Consider the following 24,899-nt stretch of genomic DNA (forward strand, 5'->3'; position numbering starts at 1 on the left):
GCTATTTGAACTCTAGTTTCTTGAGAAAGACTCTTAAAAATAACAATCTTTACAATCACTTAGAGTGAATAATTTCTACCAGCACTGACCACATTGCTTTCATCACTCAGGAGTAACTACAATTCAGTTCAAAGACAACAGAATGAAGTCATACTGTCTTATGAAGTCATACTGTCTTATCCAAGATACCCACAACCAAACCATCCTAACCAAAAAACCCACAGAAAACTCAAATATAACACAATCACCAAGATTTAACACCCTACACCTTTGACCAATGCTTTGAAAGACAATAATACCATAGGAAGAGAGGGAGGGTAGGCTTTAAAGACTTACTATTGTTCTGGCAGACTGTTTTCTTAAAAATCAATTTTGAAGACTTTTAAACCCGTCAGAAGTAAGCAGCTTTCTCAATGTATCTGGACTGAGCAGATCACAAGTGGCCAGAAAATTCATATTTGGTAAAACTTGACACAGCTCTCCAACTTATCTTGACATTATTATTATCCACAATGTGGATTATCTACCACATGCAGGAGAACAAAATGTATTTTCTAGTATACATCATCATCATTTTGGAAGTACTCAGGTACTTTGTAACTGGGATCATCTGAACCTCCTGATGTAGAAGATTAGTATTTTAAATTTGCTACAGGATCCCATATATTAAAGTTATTTAACAAAAAAGATACAAAAGCCTGAGTAGCTTTAAACTCCTCATCACTCGAGAGAAGCCTCAGAGCCAGTTTTTTCCTGCTTCTTTACTTACGTCTTACACTACACATTAAGTATTTGTGCCTTTACAGGAAAGTAATCTTTTCCAAGCATTTATTAGAACGAAAAAAATGTAATTGAAGAGCCTTACCCCATATCTCTCAGCTACAATTTCCTCAAAATTTCGTTTCTCTCTCTCAGCCTGCTCCTTCATCCTTTGGTATGATTTTCGTAACCAACTTAATCCAGCATCTTCTACCACTGTAACTAAAGTAGAAAACAATGAGAAGTCATCATTTTGTATCTCAGTAGTTTTCCTATTTAACCTTACTCTGTATGTGACATTAAACCTTCATCTAAACTTAATGTAAAATTGAAAGGGTGCAAAAGAAAAATAGAAAGAATATACTAATACAATCAATGTTTTTATAAGTTAATGCTGGATATATCTCAGTAATACCACTGATTTAATTTAGTCTTCTCCATTTTATCATAGAACACAACAAGCAGTTTTCAAGACAGGAGTGGCATATGAGAAGCTGTAAGGGGTTTTATGAAATTGAAGAACCTTCTTATTGTTTCCAATTTCTGTGTCCAATCTTTGGCATACCCCTCACACAAATAAGTGCCTTCCCCTTCTCAGAAGATTAATGAGCAACCCACTGCTCTCCATTTGAGAAGCTAGCAGAGGCCTTAACATTCAGGACACATACTCACTGATGCCTGTCGCCTCTTACAGATCACTGATCTCTGCAACTCTTAAATGTGGCATGAGGCTAATGCTTTGCAGGACAGACTGTCCACAGGGAAAGGCTCCCATAGAGAAAAGCCAGGGACCCTATTGTTCCCTGTCGACAGAATAGAAGGACCCTTCTTATCACATAATAAATGCTTCATCACATTATGAAAAATGTTTTTCTAACTGCTCTTGCTGGAAATAGGCAGGATAACCCTAGGGTAAGGAAAGAAGTGAAAAGGTTACAGAAATAATATTTTTCACAAACTGCATCTGTAATGTACTTCATTTTAATGTGACTCAGGCTTCTGTGGTTGAATATTTTAAAACTACAATTTGTGTAATGGAATGAAAGGAATCAAATGAGATGACAACAATTTATCTTGTCTTGGTTAAATCATGCTTTCACTTAATTAGTTCAAAACGAAGAATTTCTGTAAAGATACTGAAGGTCAAACCACTCAAGATCAAAAACCAGTGAAGAGAAATTCGGCAAAACAACATGCTATGATATTAACCCAATATTCACTACTGAATTTTCATCCAAATTTTACTTTATTACATGCTTTTCATAATGCCTTTACATCAACATTAGTAGTAACTTGTCAGCAACAAAGAGACCAGAGACTGGGGACAGAAATTTAAGATTATCACTAGAAGTTGCCGTTTACCTTTCTTAACTGAAGCTGTTTCTTCCTTCTCTGGTGGCAAACCTGTACCACCATCTTTCCAATAGGGATTGAGTTCTCTCTCAGACAGCATGGCCTGAAACAGAAATAATTTTAATGTCTGCATAGTATATGGTTTGTATTTTCTATAATATTTGATAAATTTTGTGATACTTGTGTGGGAATAGAACAGCTTACTCATAACTTGTGCTATCTAAAGACAGGTAGAAATAAACACCACTCTCCATCCCCAGTCAAAGCTCTCAAACATGTGCTTAGCTGGCACCCTGATTATACAGAAGTGGTTTTACTGTTTGGCTGCATTGCCAGTATATCAATAATATGCCTTTGCAGCCGAAGCACTGGGGGGCTTCTCAGTTTTACCTCAGCTTACTGCTTTTCACCCTCAAACTAGATCGCTTACTGCGATTCTGTCAAATGACTTCTCTGGAAGCAGGCAAGAAGTCCAATGGAGATAAGAGTTGATTAGGCATTCCAGCACTGACAAAATTTTGAATTTGTCTATGTTATATCGTCAGCTCACCACCATCACTGGCATGTTGTATGCACCTGTTGTACACATTGTTACGGATGTCAAAGAAAGATCAGACATTCTGGTATAGAAAACATAGAACTACAAACATGCACGGAGAGCAAGGGGTTGGTGGGATCTATAAAAAATCATCAGCCAGATGATTTTTAAAATAATTACAATCCATCATAAAAATCATCAGCCAGATAGTTTTTATGATGGATTATAGTTATTTTAAAAATAATCAGCCCAGAAAGTCAACCATATCCTGGGCTGCAGCAAAAGAAGTGTGGCCAGCAGGTCGAGGGAGGTGATTCTGCCCCTCTACTCTGGTGAGACCCCACCTGGAGTCCTGTGTCCAGCTCTGGAGCCCCCGGCACAGGAAGGACATGGAGTTGTTGGAGCAGGTCCAGAGGAGGCCACAAAAATGATCTGAGGGCTGGAGCACCCCTCCTATGAGGAAAGCCTGAGAGTTGGAGTCGTTCAGCCTGGAGAAGAGCAGGCTGCGGGAACATCTTCTAGCAGCCTTCCAGTACCTGAAGGGGGCCTACAGGAAAGCTGGGGACAAACTTTTTAGCAGGGCCTGTTGTGATAGGACAAGGAGTAATGGCTTTAAACTCAAAGAGGGTAGATTTAGACTGGATATAAGGAAGAAACTTTTTACAATGAGAGTGGTGAAACACTGGCACAGGTTGCCCAGAGAGGCGGTAGATGCCCCATCCCAGGAAACATCCAAGGCCAGGTTGGACGAGGCTCTGAGCAACCTGATCAAACTGAAGATACCCCTGCTCACTGCAGGGAGATTGGGCTACATGACCTCTAAAGGTCCCTTCCAACCCAAAGCATTCCATGATTCTATGATCATTTAAATTGAACTCATAAATTATTAACTATATAATATATGGAGACATTCTGGTAATTTAAAATCTCGACATTAAATGGTTCTTCAACAGTTCAGAAAAAACGTTCAGCAACAAATTATGTGGGGAAAAAACAAAAAAGAAGATTAATCCATTCTCAAAAGACAATAACCGAAGTGCCACACGCTACAGAAGAACAGCGCTCCAGGTCAGCCTGGTTCCTAGCCACAACACAACCAACTGGAAAACCTAACAGCAACAAATGGCCTACTGTGAGATATGAGGACAAATAAATATCAGACAGTGATCAGCAACTACGATTTCAGATCAGACTACCTTGCATTTAAGCAGCTCAATGAATAAATGAAGCAGCCAGCAACTGTATGTAAACACAACTAATTTAACCCCTTCCCCAGCCAGACTCTGATCCACCTCACGTGTTCATGCACAACTGCAGCATGAAAGGCACAGCAACTGCTCTGAATTCTTTCTTCAGGAAAAAACAAGCCTCAGCACCCTATGCTTTAACACAGTAACTTCGGTAAGCTTTTATCACACAAAACAATGGTGCTCCTCTCACATATCCCATGGGGAAGAAGGCCAGACCAACAGTATGCCACTGCTATTAAGTAAAATACCTCAGAAGCACTTCAAATATTACAGAACTTAGTACTAATAAAACTGGCTTTTTTCCACAACGTCAGCCTGCTGTATGACCCCTTCCCATCCCAAACAGAACAAATAACAGACTAATTTAATTAAAATCACTGTCACACAATGTATCAGGCATTAGTTTAAAAACTATACAAAGACTTCTGTATTTGAACCAATGCATTGGTTCATTCATCACACAAAATATAGTAAGATTCAGAAAAAAGATGATATATTAATTCCTCCTACCTGCTCACGTTCTTGAACTTTCTGTCGTTCCAATACTTTGTCTTTGTGTCTTTCACCTCTGACAGCAGCTGCTGACATGGTTTTCAATGACATGAAGTCTAAATTCATCCATTCTTCTCTCTTTAAAATAAACACAAAGAATCAGTGTTCATACTTCCAACAAAAACATGGCTCAGGTACAAACCAAACCAGCACAACTACTGACAAATGTTACTTACAATAAAGAGTATAGGCTTTACAAACACATATGAAGCACTTTAATGAAAAGCAAAAACGCTTTTAAGAACCCTAATCTTTCAGTTTTTTAATATTCACTTACACAAATAAATTTCAAAAATGTCTTTCTGTAATTTGAAATACATCTTCACAATGTATTTAAGACACTAGTAAACATGCGAACTGTGTAAACTGCTTATTATTTGCTTAAATGAACACTGTACATCTAGACCAATTCCTTTTCATCTTGCTAATTCTGACTTCATGACATCTTACATCTCCTCCAGCATATACAATATCTGCAATCAGTAGCTGAGCATAGTTCATAACTTGGATATCTCGGCACTAACTGCACCCTCAAACTAAACAGCTACACATCTAAAACCTCTGAACTGTACCCACAATAACAGGTAGAAAACTGCATTTACAAAACCTAGGCCAGACCAAGGCCATTTTAAAATTGAGGACTACTGTCTAAAGAAAAGCAGCATATAAAAAGCTTAGATACACCAACTACCTTTACACATGCAAAACCTGAAGCCTCAAAAGAAAGCAGTGACATATGCATTATAAACAACTACTCTACAAAAACAAGTATTTGGAATGCTTCTGTGTACAGTACAGCAACCAAAATTACAAGATTACACCTATTTTGAAACATGTCCTTGCAGAAAGGTCTTCATATCTTCAGTACGGTTCTAGTCTGAGTTGTCAATCTGAACAGAAGCTGTGTGTCACACTTTATCTGTTATTTAACAGTTATATTAGGCAACATACCAGAGAGCTTCAGAGGTGAAACACAACATTCCGCTTCTCAGATCTCCTCTAAGAAAGTGAAGGAACTGAAAAATAATCTATCTTCAAGTGATTCAATACTATCTATGTCCACATTAGCAAGCAACGTGGATCAACAGAAGTGGATGTGCGTGGGACCTCTGGAGGTCATGTGGTCCAGCCCCCCTGCTCAAGTAGGGCCATGCATAGTTAGTTGCCCAGGATCACGTCCTGATGGCTTCTGATATCTCCAAGGACAGAGGCTCCACAACTTCTCCAGTTAACCTGTGCCAGTGCCTGGTCATTCTCACAGTAAAAACTATTTCCTGATGTTCAGACAGAAACTCTCATGTGTCAGTTTGTGCCTCTTGCCTCTCGTCCTGTCACTAGGCACCACTGAAAAAAGGCTGGCTCCGTCTTTTAAATAAGCTTCAGATCCGCGGTTTGGGGATTTTTTTTGTTGTTGTTTCTGTTTTTTTGGTTGTTTTATGTTTTTTTTGTTGTTATTTGTTTGTTTGTTTTTTTAAGTAAGCACTTCTGGTCTAGTCTGAGACTGGCCCCGTGGAGCATCTCAGGTGCACTTTGAGAATATATCTTCTAATTTAGTTTAATCCAACAGGAAATGGGTTTACATGCTCCAAGACTTCTTCATAATGTGAGCCAAAATACAAAAAGTAGGGATGACCAGGAAATTCCTTTCAAATGCACACTCTTCATCCAAAAATAGACAAGCCCATGGCACACATTCTACAAGAAATGCTTGGAAAAAAATGGTTTTGCAGGATAAATTATCATGACATACGTAAGGATTTATATTTCATTACTTTAAACTCTTCCAAGAAGATAGATATAATTCAGTGATCCTTTTTATTTCTATTACCAAGATGCACAAATTCAGAATGAGAAAGAGGGACATTTTTTCCAGGAGTGGAATTAGACACTAAATTGAGAATCATCATTTTCACACAACTGAGGAGGTTGTGATATGTGACTACTATGCTACTAAAATCACAACAGTTCATTTCAGAATGACTCAATTTTCCAGAATAAACACTGCTTACTGGGCACAGAATTCACCTAGGCAGATCAAAAGAGGCATCGATGCCATAAATATTGTTGCTGAAAAGTTCTACACCTCTCTCCCTTATATCTACTTAAGCATCACAGAAGCAAAAATTCATTCAACTGTAGAAGATCTGCCTAAATTATGCAGAAAAAAATACCAATTCTAGTCAAGAACTTTGAGTTGACCTCTTCAAGAAAATCCAATGAAGTCACTAGACCCTGAAAACATGATTAAAGGAATTAGTGCTAGCCAACTTTAAGTGTAGTGCCTTGTTAAATACTAAGCATCTATCAGGTAGAGAAGTCTTCCAATGAATGAAATGTAGTATTTACCTAGCTAAACAAAGACATCTGTCCGTAAAATAGGTTTTGTTCAACACATTGCAAAAGAGCTGTCAAGAAACCCAAGCACATTTCACATTTGGTCATGCTGAATTTATTTCTGGAGTAGTTATCAGACTGCTCACCTGCAGGGAGGGTTCTTTCACAGCATCTGATTCCTTGTTGACTTTCCAAGCCTTTTCTGTGTTATCTGACTGTGACACATTTGACTCAACCCACTCAACTGAAGAATCCTAAAAATGCAGTTTAATGTGAAGAAGAATAGTAACATCTTAAAATACTATTACACATTGATAAAATGCAATACTGACCAAGCATATTGATAATTAAAATTGATCCTTATTAGCATTACTAATATAATACTGTTTATTACTTCAAAATCCCGATAATCAAAATAGAATATTGATATTCCCATAGGAGATTGTTCCTTCATGATACAAACAGTCCACCATACTTGACGAGCACATCCCAGTATGTAACTCTAGTTCATATTGGCAGTTTACTAGCATAACACTGCTAAAGTTAAAACTGTCAGAATAAAAACAAAACCATATGTTTTTATGGCATTACAAAAACAAAATTTAAAAAACCTAAATTTATTACTAAGGATGTTTTACATTAAAAAAGTAAAATCAGTAACAGTGCAATATACAGCACTGTACATGCCATCTTCTCCTATTTTCATAACCAACTTTCAACATCTGCACTTGCAAACAGCGTACTGAGGTTTTACATTTGAAGCAAATAGGACTTCATTGAACAGAGTTTCTTTGCTATTTACATGAACCTGACATGGGGATAACAGATTTTGGATTGAAGGTATCAGCCAGGACTGTGCTGTATCATAGGACTCACTGGTGTGATCTGAGGGGTTTTGATGACTCCCGTGAGAAATGTGGGACATTTGTGCCTTAGGTTACTTCCCACACTAAAAAGCATAGTTCACCTCTGATTCCACTCCCCAGAAAATAAATTTCATCATACTGCATGTTCTTTCACTCAATAAAAGAGACATTCTGAAAAGAAAAAAATCACAGCGCTACCTGACTTCCACCAAAATGCTGGGAGGATGTTTCACACAATGTGGCCAGAAAGCGGCACCCAAACTTCTAATACACTTTCTGTACTGTTTTGCCAGAGTGCCCCTCAATGTGAAGACATGTTTACGGACTCAAATGCACAAGTTTGAGCCTTCCTTCAGAACCACATACAACTCCCACATTGTTGGGAGTTTCCATGGTTGAACATCCATGGAAAAAGGCAGCAGTAACTCATGCTTAAATTCAACATCAAGTATTCGCAATTTCAGACACGACTCTACCATAAACCACTGACTACAGGGAACCTATGAATTTTTTCCACTCTCTCCTACAATGAGGATTTTTTTTTCAGTTTCTCTGTGCTGAAAAACTATAAATCATTTGTCCCTAATGAGTGAATTCAATATTATAAAATTCACATCCATTCACATATCATCTTTTAAATTGATACTCTGTACATTAAAAAGACAAACTTTGCCACAGCTTTTCCCAAATGATAAGAACGAGTCTTAATTTTACTAATCATGTGCACCCACAGAGACTAAAATGGAGCAGGTTTTAAAAATGTCATTTGAAGCATTTTAGAGTTTCTTACTTACTGAAGAACTATCAAGTAAGTCATCCTTCTTTTCAGATTTTTGTTTCTTATTTTTCTTCTTTTCTTTCTTAGCTTTTTTTGAATGCTTATCCTTTTTCTTTTTTTTCTGCACGGAATGTTCCTACAAGTAAATGTTTGTAAATGAGATCCAGTAAACCAAAGGACCCACTTACAAGAAAAACAATCACAACCTACTTAACCAAACCACACTGGAAAAGGTAAAACACACACAGACGGACACAGCTACATTTTACTTCTACTACCCTCTCTTTCTTTTATTCAGGGAAGCATGCCTCACATGCACAATCGAGTTTTCTTCCCCATCTCAATACCTTTTTCACTGGAACTTACGCACTATAACTATACACAGAATACCTTCTACACTATATTTATTTCAGTCAATTCTGTTTCCTCGGGAACCACTGCATCATCAATACACATCTGTCCTTTGCTGAAATATCTGTACGGATTTCTACACTAAAAGGATGTGATATTCAGAGGTTCCATTAACGCTTCTCCTGGTAATGACCACAAACAGAGCCGCGACAAAGTCTTGGCTCCTCCAGATTTCTTCCTGTGGAACTATTCTTGTCTGGCAGAGCTTGCTCTTCTGCATTTGGTAGAAATTAAAGCCAGAATTGAATAACAGAAGTTTTTCCTCTTGTGAGTAAAAGATTATTTCCACTTAAAAAAAGCTAATATCAAAATATAAATAATTCAGAAATCAGGAGATTTTTAAAGATCCTCTTAAAGCCCTCAAAGCCTTCTGTTCATAGGAACATGCTGTAAAGCTAACAAGACAATTCAATGATTTACAGTTCTGTCACCTTTTCCACACGTTCATTCACATCAGAAAGCATCCACGTATCTTCACCTCGTAGATGCTTTACCAGCTGGTGCTTCTGCTCCTTTTCATAACTATATTTGGCCTAAGACAAGCAGAGAAGAAAAATAACCAGGCAGAGTTCAATAGCATTTTCTTACAGACACACCTTTGTAAGCCATGCTGACACACCCATACACAATGTTGAGAACTCTGCTTGAGAACTTGTCCTTTCAGAGTACTGCAAAAAAAATACTTTTGGATTACATGTTAAAGAGGAAACGCAGCTAAAACATATTATGCACCCTCCTTCCTCAAGCTACCGCTTTGCAGCTACTCCAGCATTGATTTCATCCTATCATTCTAAACAAAAGTGACACGAAGACATTCAACTTGCATTCTTCATTCTCAGAAGTCTTCTGTTCTTACAGTCTTCCTGAACTGCATATCACAGAATCACAGAATGTTCGGGGTTGGAAGGGACCTCTGGGGATCATCTAGTCCAACCCTCCTGCCGAAGCAGGGTCACCTACAGCAGGCTGAACAGGACCTTGTCCAGGTGGGTCTTGAATATCTCCATAGAAGGAGACTCCACAACCTCCCTGGGCAGCCTGTTCCAGTGCTCCATCACCCTCAGAGGGAAGAAGTTCTTCCTCATGTTCAAGTGGAACTTCCTGTGCTTCAGTTTGTGCCTGTTGCCCCTTGTCCTGTTGCTGGGCACCAATACGCTATGATGTAGTGGACCTCCAATTTTCTCCTTCAAAAAATTCCCTGGGCAATTACTCCACTGCAAAGCACAGCTCACTAACCATTAATTTGAGACTTTAGCAAACCTATCTTTGTGCACATTCAATTTTGAAAATATCTCAGCCAGGTGCAAAACCTGGAACAGCAGAAGTCTGTGCTCTCAAGGAATACACAAGTATATAAGAATTAGCATTTTGTGTTTCCTAGTTATGGAGATAAACCTAGAAATACTTTTACTACTACTTCTAAGAAAATAATAATCACTGCAGACAGTTTAAATTCCTGAAAAGGACTTTTATAAACCATATCAATAAAATGATGACCTTTACAGCCTCTGAAGTTCCCTCTAGTGCTTCAAGCAGGAAAATGACTTTCACAGACAAGTTTACTTAAATATAACTTGCCATTAGAAAACTCCGAAGTCAAGAAGGAAATCTGCAGCTTTTGTACTGATAGAAAGCAAGGCTTGCAGGAGGATGACCAGTACACCATAAGGGTTCAATGAACAGAAATACATGCTAGAAAATAAGATTGAAAGTGTAAAAATAAAAAAGCTAACTCATAAGGTAGGAGTGCTGTTGTGTTTTTAAATATTGTCATTAGTAATACTGAAAGAGGCACAAAGAACAACCAAAAATTAAAAAAAAAAAAAAAAAAAAATCAAAACTACCCATCTGTGCCCAAACAAAGCACCCTTTTAAACATCTCCTTTCTTAGAAGTCCCAGGTGACAAATTTGCTAGTGCACTTTAATGGAAGCAAAGCAAAGCTGCTACCAAGACTTCTTAACTCTAAAAGAAGGAACTTTGTAAAGCCAAAAAAAAAAAGGAGGGAAAAAAAAAAGATTAAGTGCTCAAGTAAAAAGGCCAAGACTGGAACTTCCATCTCTAAAATGAAGCTGACAGTCTACAAAGGTGAATACTACATCTTAAAATTCAAAAGGTAGGGTTAAAGAAAGAATGAGTTAAGAGCACATTGAGACATTTATTCCAATATCAAAACAGTTTTCCAGTTTATAAATAAAAAAAACAGCGAAAGAATAAGCTGGACTATAATTCAGTGAGAGTGAAACAGCTGTTAAGCATAACACAGGGTCACCAAAACCACCCAGGACTCCAAAAAATGTAGCTATGTTTCCTGCTACCTCTGCTAGACCCAGAGAGCTCGCTGGCTAACCCCGGCCACCCTACGACATCTACTCGTCCGGGACAACACCCTTGAAAGTTCGCACAGAAATCACTTACTAATTTTCTGTTCTAGTCCACACAGACAATGATGGTCCTTCTGTCTTAAAAACATATTCATCTGATTAAAGTAATTAAGCATGCCACATTTGTGGACAAGAGAAGGATAACAACCTCAGCTATGCAACTCACAAAATGTCAACAAGCCACACACACAAAACTCATCCTTGTAACTGGGCAGAGGTGAAACAGAGGAGATTAAGGGAACTTGAATATAGTTCTAGAGGGGAAAAGCACAACAAAAACAGAATCCAAACTTGCTTGTTTCACCAGTAAACATGAAACAGGTTGCCAATATTTAGACGGGGAAAGGGACAGGCTTTCTGCACACTCCATTTCACTTTTAGCTGAGAAAGACTCGCAGCTGGAGTCAACAGTTCCCTTCTACCCCTTCAGCAGCTCTTGGGCATATAAATCTATAAACACCTCAGATAAAGGCCAGTCAAGATCAGCTTGTCAAGATGTCTTCATTTAATATGCTCTTTGCCTGTCTAGAAAGATTTAGCTTCTTAGCCACCTCTATAATAAAACGTTTATTTCAAATAAAATTACTATGTCCTTCACGTTAGCAAAGTTACAAATACACACTGCATAAAATGAAGTTAACATTCTAAATCAGGTACAAAAGGAGCTTTTAAACTTTTTATTAGATCTAAGAACAAACAAAAAAAATACAAGCAAGTACGTAGGTAATTGAGATACATGATCCTCATTTTGGCTGAAGCATACAAATGCATATTCAGAACAGAGAATGACTAGAAATCCTCAAACTGCAGACTGTTGTCTCCTGAATACTAAATGAAACAAGACTGGGCAAGATGAATCTGTAGTGGCAATACCACCAGACTGTTAAACAGAGAGAGACAGATACAAAAGCATCAGGTGAAAGTTTGCTTTTTCTTAGACAAAGATACAAAAATAGAGAAGATTCTTAACAATATCTGTATGTAAAATAAAAAAAGAGGAACCTGCCTAGAGATTTAAAAAGATGAAAGAAGTTGTATTTTCACTTGAATTATCATTTTAACATAAGACTAGAAAGTTAGCAGCAACACCCTGTGATTCTTTCTATCTCTAAAAACCGTCTAGCTCCCTCTACCATTAAATTATAACATTCATTTTTATTACTGGTGAATGCTTCCCCACACACACACACGCATGTTTATTTCAAGGGGTGGAGGGGACAAGGAAAACTTGTCTACACTACTTTATTAGCTTCAAATCTTACCCTTCTACTCGTCTTTTATAATGACACAGGGCTTACTAGCATCTTACGAAATGTAGAAAAGAAAGAAAAACTAGTTAAGTTCCCTGTCAGATTTATCATTCTGTGCTACAAAGGCCAACTCTAATAGCTTCACATCTCTCAACCACAGGAGTTCAAGCATTTAATTCACATTAAAATTCATAAATACTTTATGATAGCACAAAAATACCCATCAATTTACTCTCTCTGCTTTACAAATTAGTACTTAATATTAGGTACATTTTAGGTCACCACTGCAATATTTTAAAGTTTATTCTCCATAAATCTAGGATCCTACATTTCTGAAATACCTGTATTTCAAAGTAATGTATTAATTATGCAAGCGACTGTGCATGCTACACACAAACACAGAGGACCATCACGAGCAACAAGCTGTCAAGCAGGGCAAGCGTTGTGCTACATTACAGACCCCTGCGACACCCAAATGAAGTTGCTCAGAGTCTCCTTTGCAACAAGCACAGGGTGCGGCATCACGCTGGCAAAGCACTCTGAAAGGTCTGTTGGTAAGGTGCTATAAAAACGAAAATCAACTCTACACGCTACTTTAGCAATGTTTGCCAAGGTGAACTTGGTCACAAGCAGGCCAAAGGGTCCTGGGTTTCACAGCCCCACGTGAACAAGGGAGGAAATCACTCTCAGGGAAAATGCTTTCTCATTTTCATTAGTCAGGCGATTACAGCCAGCCTGCACGGTTGCTGACAACAGTACCTGCTAAAAGAGGAATAAAACTTGCTCCAAAGAGCCTGTAATACGCTGCAGACACAAACACCAAAAGCCGTAACAATTACTGTAGGACTATATACGGAGGAGTTCGACCTTGACGAAACAGCCCTGTACCCTTAAAGAAAGAGACAAACAACTTCTGAGGAAGTCGTAGTCAAAGCACGAGGAAGTTGCAGTGGCGAACAGGATGAAGATGGACGGTTGACGTGGCCCATGAAGGAGAGGTTTAAAGCCCAGCTGAACGAGAAAAGCAGCAGAACGTGAGAGCTGCAGTCCAGACGACAAATCACCAAGAAAAAGGTGAGCAGCTGGGAACGTAGGAAGATGGGGTCGCAAATGTCTTCTGAGGAGAGGTCGATCCTATCTATTTATATGAAAATTCTACAGAAAGGAGGAATTGGATACGATGAGACTAATTTACGCCTGTTGCTGGCTTGGCTAAAAAGCAAAGGCGTTGTAGCAGATTTGCAAACGGCATTTCAATTATCTACATGGGAGAAAGCCGGAGAAGTTTTACAGGAGGCTGCAACAGGGGGGGAGCCGATCGCCACAAAGGTCCTTACGACCTGGAGGCTGGTCAAGGAATCGCTGCAACAGCTCAAGTCCAATCGAGCAGTTTCCGCGGCCGCGGCAACTGCACCCGGAGGTACTTGTGGGGAATCAGAAGCGGAGCTGTGGGGAGGGAGCGCTGGGATGGACACTCCACAGTCGTCTGCCCCCTCCTCGGGCCCACTGTTAGAAGTGCCATCATCCACGCCGCGGCTCCCCGGGTTTGCACCCCCCCCTCAAGAACCGACAAATCTGTTTGAAAAGGACTTGATTTGCTGGGAAGAGCCAGCACGCGATCAAGCAGCAGCCGCCGGCTATGACCCTGCAGCACACTGGCGAAACTTGCGAAAGCAGGCATTGCTGGAGGGGGAGGTTGAAATGGCCGCTGCTCTCTCCTGTCCGGTGATAACAAGAAATCAGGGACCGAACGAATGGCAGCCCTTGCCATGGGACCTAGTAAAGGAACTGCGAAAGACGGTCATGCAGCACGGTCTCACTTCACCATATGCGCAAAGCTTGCTGCAGAATGTGATGAGAGGACACCTTTTGACTCCTTTTGATCTGCGCTCACTGGCAGACCTGATTTTTACCCCTACGCAGAGGGTGTTGTGGGAGTCGCACTGGAGAACGCTTTGCCACACAGCCGCCTTAGACAACCTGGGAAGGCAGAGCGGGGATCCACTGCAGCTGGCCGGAATTCCCCAGCTGATGGGGGAGGCACCAACAGCTACCCCGCAGCTGCAGGCACAGTCAGCGCCGGAAATACTGAGACAGTCGGCAGAGCTCGCTTATCAGGCGATGCTGAAGGTGCCGGACACTGGCAAGGCATTTAAATCCTTTACAAGCATTAAGCAAGACCCGAGTGAATCATATACACAGTTTATCGACAGATTACAGGAAGCTATACAAAAGCAGGTAGAAAACAAACAAGACAAGGAGGCACTGATGTTGAAGCTGGCAGTGGAGAATGCAAATGCCGATTGCAAGAAACTGCTGCAATCCTTAAGGAATCCCACATTGACAGATACGATTGAAACCTGTAACAGGGTGGGATCAGTAACTTATAACACTGAGGCGTTTGCTGCCGCCTTTGCCGCTGCCTTTGCCTCTGCAGTTCAAGTTACAAACAAGCTGTGCTTTCAGTGTGGCAAACCAGGACATTTTAAAAGGGTTTGCCCCCAAAGACAAAGGGGAGAATCCGGTAACGGTGACCCTCCAGGCATTTGTCCTCGGTGTGGCAAGGGAAGGCATTTTGCTAATCGATGTAGATCAAAATTCGACAAGAATGGGCAACCACTGTCGGGAAACGGGAGGTCCAGCACGAGACAGGGGCGCGCCCGGACACAAATACCCCTGGATCAGAGGCCCCAGACACAGCAATCGTCACAGGTCTGGGCAGCCTCCGAGCAAGAACAGCTGGGAGTGCCGACGCGCATGTCTCCACAACCGCCGGCATCACAACAGGAGACCAAGCTGTACACACAGTTGCTCTCTCCGTGAAGAAACCCTTGGGGGAAGAGCTGAGTGCCCTCTCCTTGGGACGCTCCAACACGACCTCTCAAGGACTCTTTGTTTTACTGGGAGTGACTGACGCGGGTTTTACAGGGCAAATACACACCATGATATGGACACCTTCCCCGCCTGTGTCGGTACCAGCAGGGAGTCGTATCGCCCAGCTGATCCCCTTTAAGGGCCAGGTGCCCCAAGCTGAACAAGTGGAGCAAGGACATGGAAGCTTCGGGTCCACTGGAACACCGGAGATCAGTTGGGTGCAGCAGGTACATTCAGCGCGACCAATCTTGACATGTCAAGTGTGTAATGCGGGCCAACAACCCAAACAGATAAACATCAAAGGAATGATTGACACGGGGGCAGATGTAACCATCATCTCAACAGGTCGTTTGCCCCGGAAATGGGCGACCATGCAAATGCACACAGGAATAGCAGGAACAGGAGGGCTATCAGCCTCTCAGCAAAGTGCACAGGTCGTGCAGGTGATTAGCCCAGAAGGACAGGTAGCCAATGTCCGTCCATTTGTGGTAAACGTTCCACTCAGTTTATGGGGACAAAACATCCTTGGGTCCTGGGGAGTTATCATCGGGACGAACAACTCATTCGCGCCTTTTTAGGAGGGGTCCCTGCAGTGCGGCCTGTCATACGCCTGACTTGGCTCACCAAAAAGCCAGTTTGGGTGGATCCGTGGCCCCTCACGACAGAAAAGGCCGATGCTTTGCGAACATTAGTACAAGAACAATTACAGAAAGGACACATAGCACCCACCACTAACGCATGGAACACTCCAGTGTTTGTAATTAAGAAAAAGAGTGGAAAGTGGTGAATGCTACACGATCTACGCCAAGTGAATGCGGTGATCGGGGGCATGGGGGCATTGCAACCAGGCATACCATGTCCAACCATGTTACCTCGCGACTGGGACAACATTGTCATGGACTTAAAGGACTGTTTTTTCACAATTCCATTAGCACGTGAAGATGCGCCGAAGTTTGCCTTTTCAGTGCCGACTATTAATCACCAAGAACCTATGCCAAGATACCATTGGACAGTACGGCCTCAGGGAATGGATGCCCAGCCCTGTGTCAAATGTATGTAGCGGGAGCATTGTCTGAGGTTCGACAAAAACGTCCATGCATTATTTGTTATCATTACATGGATGACATTTTGTTGGCAGGGCAAACACCCGAGCTCTTAGCACCCCTGGTGCAAGACACAATTTCTAGTCTTGCTACGTATGGGTTGGAAATAGCCCCAGAAAAGGTACAAAAGGAGGCCCCTTGGACATACTTGGGGTGGAAAATTCTCGAACACACTGTAGAACCTCAGTCAATGGCCCTGCAAACACCAGTGAAGACTCTGAATGACTTACAGAAATTGCTGGGAGCAATCAGTTGGGTGCGGACGTTGCTAGGGATCAGTAACGAGAAATTGGCACCACTGTTTGTGTTGTTAAAAGGAAACCCTGACCTCACTTCTCAACACGTGCTGATCCCCAAGGCTCAAGAGGCACTGGCACAGTTATCACATGCGTAGCAGCAGCATCAAGCGCCTCCATTGATAGAGGATCGTGCTTTGCAATTGTATATTATCAATCAGGATAGACAACCCATGGGCCTTGTAGCCCAATGGGCTCCAAGTGAAAAGAGTGATTTGCTGGTCGTAAGAGAATGGATCTTCTTGTCACATCAGCCACAAAAAACAATAGTAGCACGAGTAAAAATGATCTCAATTCTGATCCGAAAAGGCCACAAACAAACAGTGGAATTAAGCAGCAAGGAGATACAGACCTTGTTCTTACCTCTCACACAAGACTACCTGGAATGGGGTCAGGCAAATAGCCTGGCGCTTCAGGTAGCCCTCGAAGGGTTTTCAGGACGGCTTTCCATTCATTTGCCAGCTCACAAACTCTTCTCCTTTTGTAGAGAAGTTTCTCTTGTATGTAAACCTCTATGTCAAGCCACTCTTGTTCCCGGTCGGACTGTGTTCACAGATGAGTCGGGAAAAACCGGCAAAGCAGTCATGGTCTGGCATGAAAATGGTAACTGGCAACATTGAATTTGTACAGCAAAAGGATCACTGCAGATAGTGGAACTATATGCAGTGGTCCAAGTGTTCCAAATGTGGCAAGAACCTCTAAATTTAGTAACAGACTCTCAGTATGTTGCAGGGGTAGTAAGGAGATTGGAAAAGGAATGGTTGAAACATGTAGATAATGAAACTTTATTTACGCTGTTTAAGAAACTGTGGGTCCTGCTAAGTCACAGAACAACTGCTTACTACATATGGCACATACGCAGTCACACAGAATTACCTGGTTTTTTAACAGAAGGAAACACTCGTGCTGACCACCTTGCTGCACCAGCGTGGTCAGCTCCAGTCCCAGGGATTGTAGAACAGGCCCAACTTTCCCATGCATTTTTTCACCAATCGGCAAAAATGCTGAAAAGACAGTTTCAACTCTCATAGTCTGCAGCAAGAGCAATCATGCAGACTTGCCTGGAATGTCAATAAATTACCTTGCCACAAGTCACAGGGGTCAACCCCTGGGGACTGCAAGCACTGCAGATTTGGCAAACAGATGTGACACATTTGCCAGAATTTGGCCGACACAAGTATATTCATGTATCTGTCGACACATTTTCTACAGCCGTTTGGGCAACCGCAGAAACAGGTGAAAAGAGCAAGGACATTATTAGACATTGGCACGGAGCCTTTACAGCTCTAGGCATCCCACACAAAATAAAAACTGACAATGGCCCAGGATATGTCAGTGCAAAAACACAGCAATTTTTGTCACTATGGGGGATTCAGCATATCACAGACATTCCACATTCCCCCCAAAGGTCAGGGGATTGTGGAAAGAGCACATCGTACCTTGAAAAACACCCGTGAAAAACAAAAAGGGGGGAATGATAGGGGAATTCCCACAGGCACAGCTGCAAAAAGCCCTGTATCTCCTAAATAATCTAACATTAGGAGAGAACACAGAAGAACCAGTTACTTTGAAACATTTCCTATCGATGAAAAAAATCAGAAGGTACACAACCAGGGAAACAGGCTAAAGTATGGGTTAAATCCCTATTAACTCACAAATGGGAAGGCCCATTCACATTAATCACTTGGGGGAGAGGATACGCTTGTGTCTCCACAGGAGATGGCACTCAGTGGGTTCCGGCAAGGTTCGTGCGCCCTGCAATGGATCCTGCTCGGAACAGCCCTGACAGCCACGTCAGCGCTGGGGAAGATACACAATCCGCATCACCTGACGCCATGGAACAGTTCGAACGTACGGGTAACGCTAGCTCAAGCTCTGAATCAAACCACATTCTGCGCGTCCATGGCATCAGCTGGACAGGCATTTCACACGTGTCTGGTAGGAGTACTTATCACATACGTGAATCTAAATTTGTCTGGAAACAAAAATATACATATTCGGTAGAGACAAATGCACAAGCACAAAAGGCTGTGTAGAAAGTTGGGCACAAGGCTAGGACATCTCACTGCCTTTCGCTCAACAAGAACCACAGGAAGTGGACATCTTAGGCATTGTTAAAGTGCCTGCATGTATATCTTTCGAAAAAAATACAAGAGCACAGGAGGAACTACAGACAGATGTTACACCCTACAAACAAACCTATCAAAATGCACCTTTGTGGTGCAATGAAACACTGAATGAAACAAAGGCAGTGAGCTCGGCATGAAAGCTACCCCCGGGGGCATTTGATTTGTTGGGATAGAGCATGGCCAGGCATTCCAAGTAACACGACAGGGGGACCTTGCACGTTAGCTCGACTAACATCGCTGACACCAAATATAACAATGACATTAAATCATACCCATCTGAGCAAAAGTCGCCGCAAACATGCATTGTCTGAAGATTGCGAGGACAATGTTGATCTGTGGAATAGGGGAGAAACCACAGCTGCTAGCCTCTTTTTGCCTGGAGTGGCAGCAGCAAAAGCATTAATGCAGTTGAGTGAATTAGCTTGTTGGCTAGAGAAACAGAGTAATCTGATAGCAGAAGTTTTAGGTAGTTTAGCAAATGATGTAGATTCGGTAAGGCATGCAACATTGCAAAATCGAGCAGCCATTGATTTTTTGTTGTTAACTAGTGGGCATGGATGCAAGGACTTTGACGGGATGTGTTGCATGAATTTGTCCCATCATTCGGAATCGATTCATGCCAGCATCCACAAGCTGATGGAACAGACACAGAAATTGAAAGAGGAAGATGGGTTTTTTGGATTGGGAAATCTCCTTCAGGGATGGGGCCTAAGGGAGTGGTGGTTGTCCTTAGCTAAAGGAGCAATATTATTGCTGGGAGTGTTCGTATGTATAATGTTGATTGTACCCTGTCTGATATCATGTTTACAAAACATGATGCAGAAGATGATCCATCAAGTGATGGTCGTAGAACAACAAAAAGGGGGAGCTGTAGGACTATATGAGGAAGAGTATGACCTTGACAAAACAGCCCTGTACCCTTGAAGAAAGAGACAAACAACTTCCAAGGAAGTTGTGGTCGAAGCACAAGGAAGTTGCGGTGGCGAACAGGATGAAGATGGACGGTTGACGTGGCCCATGAAGGAGAGGTTTAACCAATCAACTTTAAGCAGAGACGCATGATCGCAAGGCTTTACCCTACCAGTAACTGACTGGTAGCGCGTGCACAAGGAGAAATGCTATAAAGCTTGAGAAGCAATGGTAATAAAGGTCTTTAGTCTACACCCCGCCAGAGTCCACGTCGTAAATCTCCACAAATTATACCACACCACACCAGGAAGTGGCAGAAAAGATCAAAGACACTGCCAATGGCCAAGGTCTAGCTCACACAACAAGTGGAAGTTGTTACACGACAGTTCCCAGAGATGTCCAGAAGGGATGGAGGGATGTCACCTATGGAAGGAGGCTAAAACATTCCCCCTCCAGCTCACAGAAACCCTGACCAGCACTCTTTCCAGACCCCAACTTTGTTTACCATTTCAGATCTCACCAAGGCCAGAAAAAATTTTCCATACCACCATCTTTAACTGCAGTCAGCCTCTAGTTCTTCAGATTATAAACACCACCACTCAGTCAAGTTCTCCATCCAAAAGAAGAACAATTCCCTTTTTCTCCAACAAGCAGTCAGAAGAAACTCTATGGCACAAAGATCAACACAGCATGACAAAAACATCCAACAGAGAGCAACAGCTAAGCTGCTCTAATGGCTACCTGCAACCAAAGGGCTGGGCTCTGGTCCCACACCTCTCCTCTCTGCACTGTCCCTCACGTGTTCCCACCACCCTGCCTGCACAGGCCTGTCCCTGCACCCCAGCCTCAGGGCAAGCCCCTTCAAAGACCACCCTGACACAGAATGAATCCCATCAAGAACAGGGGGCAGCTTCCTGCAGATCAAGCTTCCAAGCTGCCCCTCTGGTAAGGTCATCAAGGCTACCAGTTTAAGCACAAGGAACAAGGTAAAAAATGTGCACTTCAGGGGGGAAGAAGTGTGGCAAAAACACAAACCAACAGCTTTCTGTTAGACAAGTTCAAAAGATCTTAACACCTAGCCCAGTCCTTCAGACATCAACATAAGGCACCCAAAACCTAAACAATGAGGTTTCCTTTCTAATTTCAGGACCACCTGCCATCCCGTCATACAAAGTATTCCAATCATTTACCAGTTCTGATATTCAGCTATCAGAAACGTTGCTGTGGCCTACATTACTGTAATGGGTTTGCATGGCAAGGTTTTGGTAGCAGGGGGGCTGCAGGGGTGGCTTCTGTGAGAAGGTGCCAGAAGCTTCCCCTATGTCCAACAGAGCCAACGCCAGCCGGCTCCAAGACAGACCCGCTGCTGGCCAAGGCCGAGCCCACCAGTGACAGTGGCAGCACCTCTGGGATAACAGAGTTAAGCAGGGGAAAAAAGCCTGCGCAACGGCAATTGCAGCCGGAGAGAGGAGTGAGAAAACATGAGAGAAACAACCCTGCAGCCACCAAGGTCAGTGAAGGAGGAGTGGGAGGAGCTGCCCCAGGCACAAGAGCAGAGATTCCCCTGCAGTCTATGGAGAAGACCATGGTGAGGGAGGATGTACCCCTGCAGCCCATGGAGGTCCATGCTGGAGGAGATATCCACCTGCAGCCCCGGGAAGAGCCCACACCAGAACAGGTGGATGCCTGAAGGAGGCTGTGACCCCATAGGGAACCCCATGCTGGAGCAGGCTCCTGTCAGGACCTGTGGACCCATGGAGAGAGGAGCCCATGCTGGAGCAGGCTGGCTGGCAAGACTTGTGAGCCCGTGGGGGACCCATGCTGGAGCAGCCTGTTCCTGAAGGACTGCAGCCTGTGGGAAGGACCCACGCTGGAGCAGTTCATGGAGGACTGCACCCTATGGGAGGGATCCCACGCTGGATCAGGGGCAGAGTGTGAGGAGTCTTCCCCCTGAAGAGGAAGGAACAGCAGAGACAACATGTGATGAACTGACCGCAGCCCCCATTCCCCATCCCCCTGCGCTGCTCAGGGGGAGGAGGGAGAGAAAATCAGGGGTGAAGTTGAGCCTGCGAAGAAAGGAGGGATGGGGGGAAGGTGTTTTTAGGATTTGGTTTTACTTCTCATTATCCTACTCTGATTTTGATTGGCAATAAATTAAATTAATTTTTTCTCAAGTTGAGTCTGGTTTGCCTGTGATGGTAACTAGCGAGTGATTTCTCCCTGTCCTTATCTTGATCCACAAGCCTTTCGTATTTTCTCTCCCCTGTCCAGTTGAAGGTGCGGACTGATAGAGCGGCCTTGGTGGGCACCTGGTATCCAGTCAGGGTCAATCCACTACAATTAACCTCCCAGCTTCCATCACCCCAAAGCTCAGTGCTGGAGAGCCCTGGTTACACGCGTGCTTACCTTCCAGGCACCTGAACGTACCCTTCCTTGCATTTCTGACATTCTTACACCAATTCTCTACCTGAATAACACACTTCTACTTGTGAATGCTGACTATTTTTCTACCCTCAATATTCCAATTATTGTTACATCCACGAAATTTTCCCAAGGAGGACAGCAGTGGAAACACAAGAAAGGGCTTAGCTGCCACCCCAACCTGCCAAATCACAACGGAGTCCGAGTGCTGCCTGTATCTCCACCTCACCCAGACACAGCCGTGCCAGCTGGAAATGTCAGCACTCTGTCATTTTTGCCTGCCTAACGGCACAGAAGACAGGTCACTGCAACAACCATCACCGGATTCATTTAAGTCTCTTGTGATCAGCAGTCAGTTGGACAGGCAACTTAAAGAGCGACTGCAGATGTCAACCTTCAGTCAGAATCATGTGGGAGTCCATGACTCTTTCTGCTGGTACAGCTGCAGACACAGCAGACAAACAGATGCACCACTGTAGCTACTACTGCTAGGAAACTGAAGGCAGATACTTCACATTAACGTTAGCACCTCTGCACTCCTGTGGCAGAGCAAGCTCTAGAGGAAGGACTTACAGAATATAACAACAAGGACATCCGTCTACATCACTCGCCTTCTAAAACGACCTCTCTGTTAAATCAAAGATGTTGCTTGCAAAAATGCATATAGAGGTGCTTTGTCAAAAGTCTGAAAACTTTTCGTGAAAAGGCAGCATTCATTTCTCAGTGCTGGTACTCTCCTAATACCACTCAAAGATTTAAGCGAGTATAGTAATACTGACACGCTTATGTCCTTCGACAGAGAGAATCAGGGATGTAAGGTTTCATAAAGGATTTTACAAGGAAAGAAGAAAAAGTAGGTGCTTAGTATTACAGCACAGTAGAAACTTTCAGCAAATAACAGCTCTACCACCCCTAATAGCGATATGTTTTGCTATTCATTTCTGTCTAAGGAAAAATTTCTGTAATTTTCCACTGAAAACTGAAGTGTAAAACACTGCCAAAGCATTCCATCACCTCAGCTAATACTAATCACTGCAACAACCCAACAGGCAGGCTTTTATGAAGAAATACCTGATCATACTTCACCAGGAAAAACCCACTGATTTCACAGCTTGTTTAGAGCTCACACACAGTGAACTCAATGATACTGCTACACATTGGGGTTTTTTTAAATTTTAGGTTGTATTTTAAAGAAAATAAATCAAAAAATGTAAACAAAAAATAAAGGTAGAGGTCCAAGTGAAAATCATCAAACAAGATGTTTCCAAAAATAATGGCTTGCCCATCTTAAATAATTTTTTTCCAAAACCTAAATAAGTACAACTAAACACACAATTTCTTGTTTGTGCAATGAACCTGCTTCAAGGTATCATTTTATTTATGTTGTTTCAAGAATATATCTTCTTTGTTTGAAATACCGAGGTCTTATTTACCTACACTTAACTTTTATTTTTACATCAACATGTACCACTATCAAGAGAAACTTGTAATCTGTCAGTAGTCCTTAACGATTAAAAGAGGACTTTCTGCACAAAAAATGGTCAGATCACATCACCCTCGGAGACCAGAGGGTGAAAGACTCAAAGTCCATAAAAAAAAAAAAACAAGTAACAGAAGAGCAACCCTGAAGTAAAGAAATACCATGTCATAGAACAGATGCAAAAATAATTCAAAATTGCATTACTGCTAGTATTCACAAAAAAAGTGCTCACGTCTAGGAAAAGTACACAATCCCGCACTGACCAAAACACCCATCAGGTTATTTTCGCATTCTCAGCTTACAAACTAAAACAGTAGTGTCATGAACCGTTGCACTCATCAAAACAAGATGCTGTTTCTGGAGTTTAATAACAATTTGCATGTCAACACTTAATTATTTGATTACTGATTATTATCATAAATATTACCAGCTGCTGGATTTTACCAATGCAGTTGGGAAGACAGACTACACAAATAAAAGAATACGTTTCCAAAATTTAAAAGAGAAATCTCAACCAGTGAGTTGGGTGGTATTTTGGTTCTTCAAAAGAAGCATAAGTTCATAAGCAGCAAAACCACGAAACACTAAATAAATTTTTAAATATAAAAAAAAAAATCAACAAGAAGCAACTTCTATTCAGCTTGTTTTAAAAGTAAAAGGTACTAAAGAAACCTATTTCTATGACTGTTTCAAAATCTACTATATATTTGATCTCTTGATTATTGTGGATATGGAATCTGCAAGAGTGAGCTAATCCCAGATTCGTCTCCTGAGCTTGGTGATTTGGGTAGAATTATTTCTGAAGAGACAGTGAAGGTTCTCTCAGACGCCTCACTGCCCTGACTATCAAGGACTAGAGCTAAAGAGCTCCCTTTTATCTTAGCCCCAACTACACCCTCTATAGAACAGAAGACAGACTAATAATTTCCAATATTTTATAACCAAAAGCTCCTTAAGGTGAGTTGGTTGAACATCTTATCTTTCCAGAAACAGAACTGCTGAAGTACAGTCAGTTCTGCAAACTTCTCGGATTATCAGAAGTAAAGACCTATGCAGCTTCCCAAGTGTCTTTGCCAAAGGAAAAAGCAGGAGCTTCCAAGGCTGTAACCACCAAATTACTGTCTTGACTACATTAGCCACATGTGAAAAGTCCCTGCGCATCTCTTTTGGCCTCTGCAAGCAAGACAGTCAAAATGCACCGAGATAAAGCCTT

General features: G+C 42.1%; 1 protein-coding gene across 2 annotated transcripts in view; it reads right to left on the reverse strand.

The window, feature by feature from the left end:
* The window catches only part of CWF19L2 (CWF19 like cell cycle control factor 2), a 97,459-nt gene that overhangs the window by 67,697 nt on the left and 4,863 nt on the right, over positions 1-24,899 (reverse strand). Inside the window, exons 2-7 of one of the 2 annotated variants that reach the window (XM_075418271.1) lie at positions 9,273-9,374; positions 8,447-8,566; positions 6,933-7,040; positions 4,411-4,530; positions 2,122-2,215; positions 866-981 (exon numbers count right to left, since the gene is read on the reverse strand). In XM_075418271.1, coding sequence (XP_075274386.1) covers positions 866-981; positions 2,122-2,215; positions 4,411-4,530; positions 6,933-7,040; positions 8,447-8,566; positions 9,273-9,374 — 660 coding nt within the window. The remainder of the gene's footprint in view (positions 1-865; positions 982-2,121; positions 2,216-4,410; positions 4,531-6,932; positions 7,041-8,446; positions 8,567-9,272; positions 9,375-24,899) is intronic. The other variant, XM_075418279.1, reaches the window with a different exon arrangement.

This window comes from Opisthocomus hoazin, chromosome 1 (assembly GCF_030867145.1).
Source record: "Opisthocomus hoazin isolate bOpiHoa1 chromosome 1, bOpiHoa1.hap1, whole genome shotgun sequence".
Lineage (NCBI taxonomy): Eukaryota > Metazoa > Chordata > Aves > Opisthocomiformes > Opisthocomidae > Opisthocomus > Opisthocomus hoazin.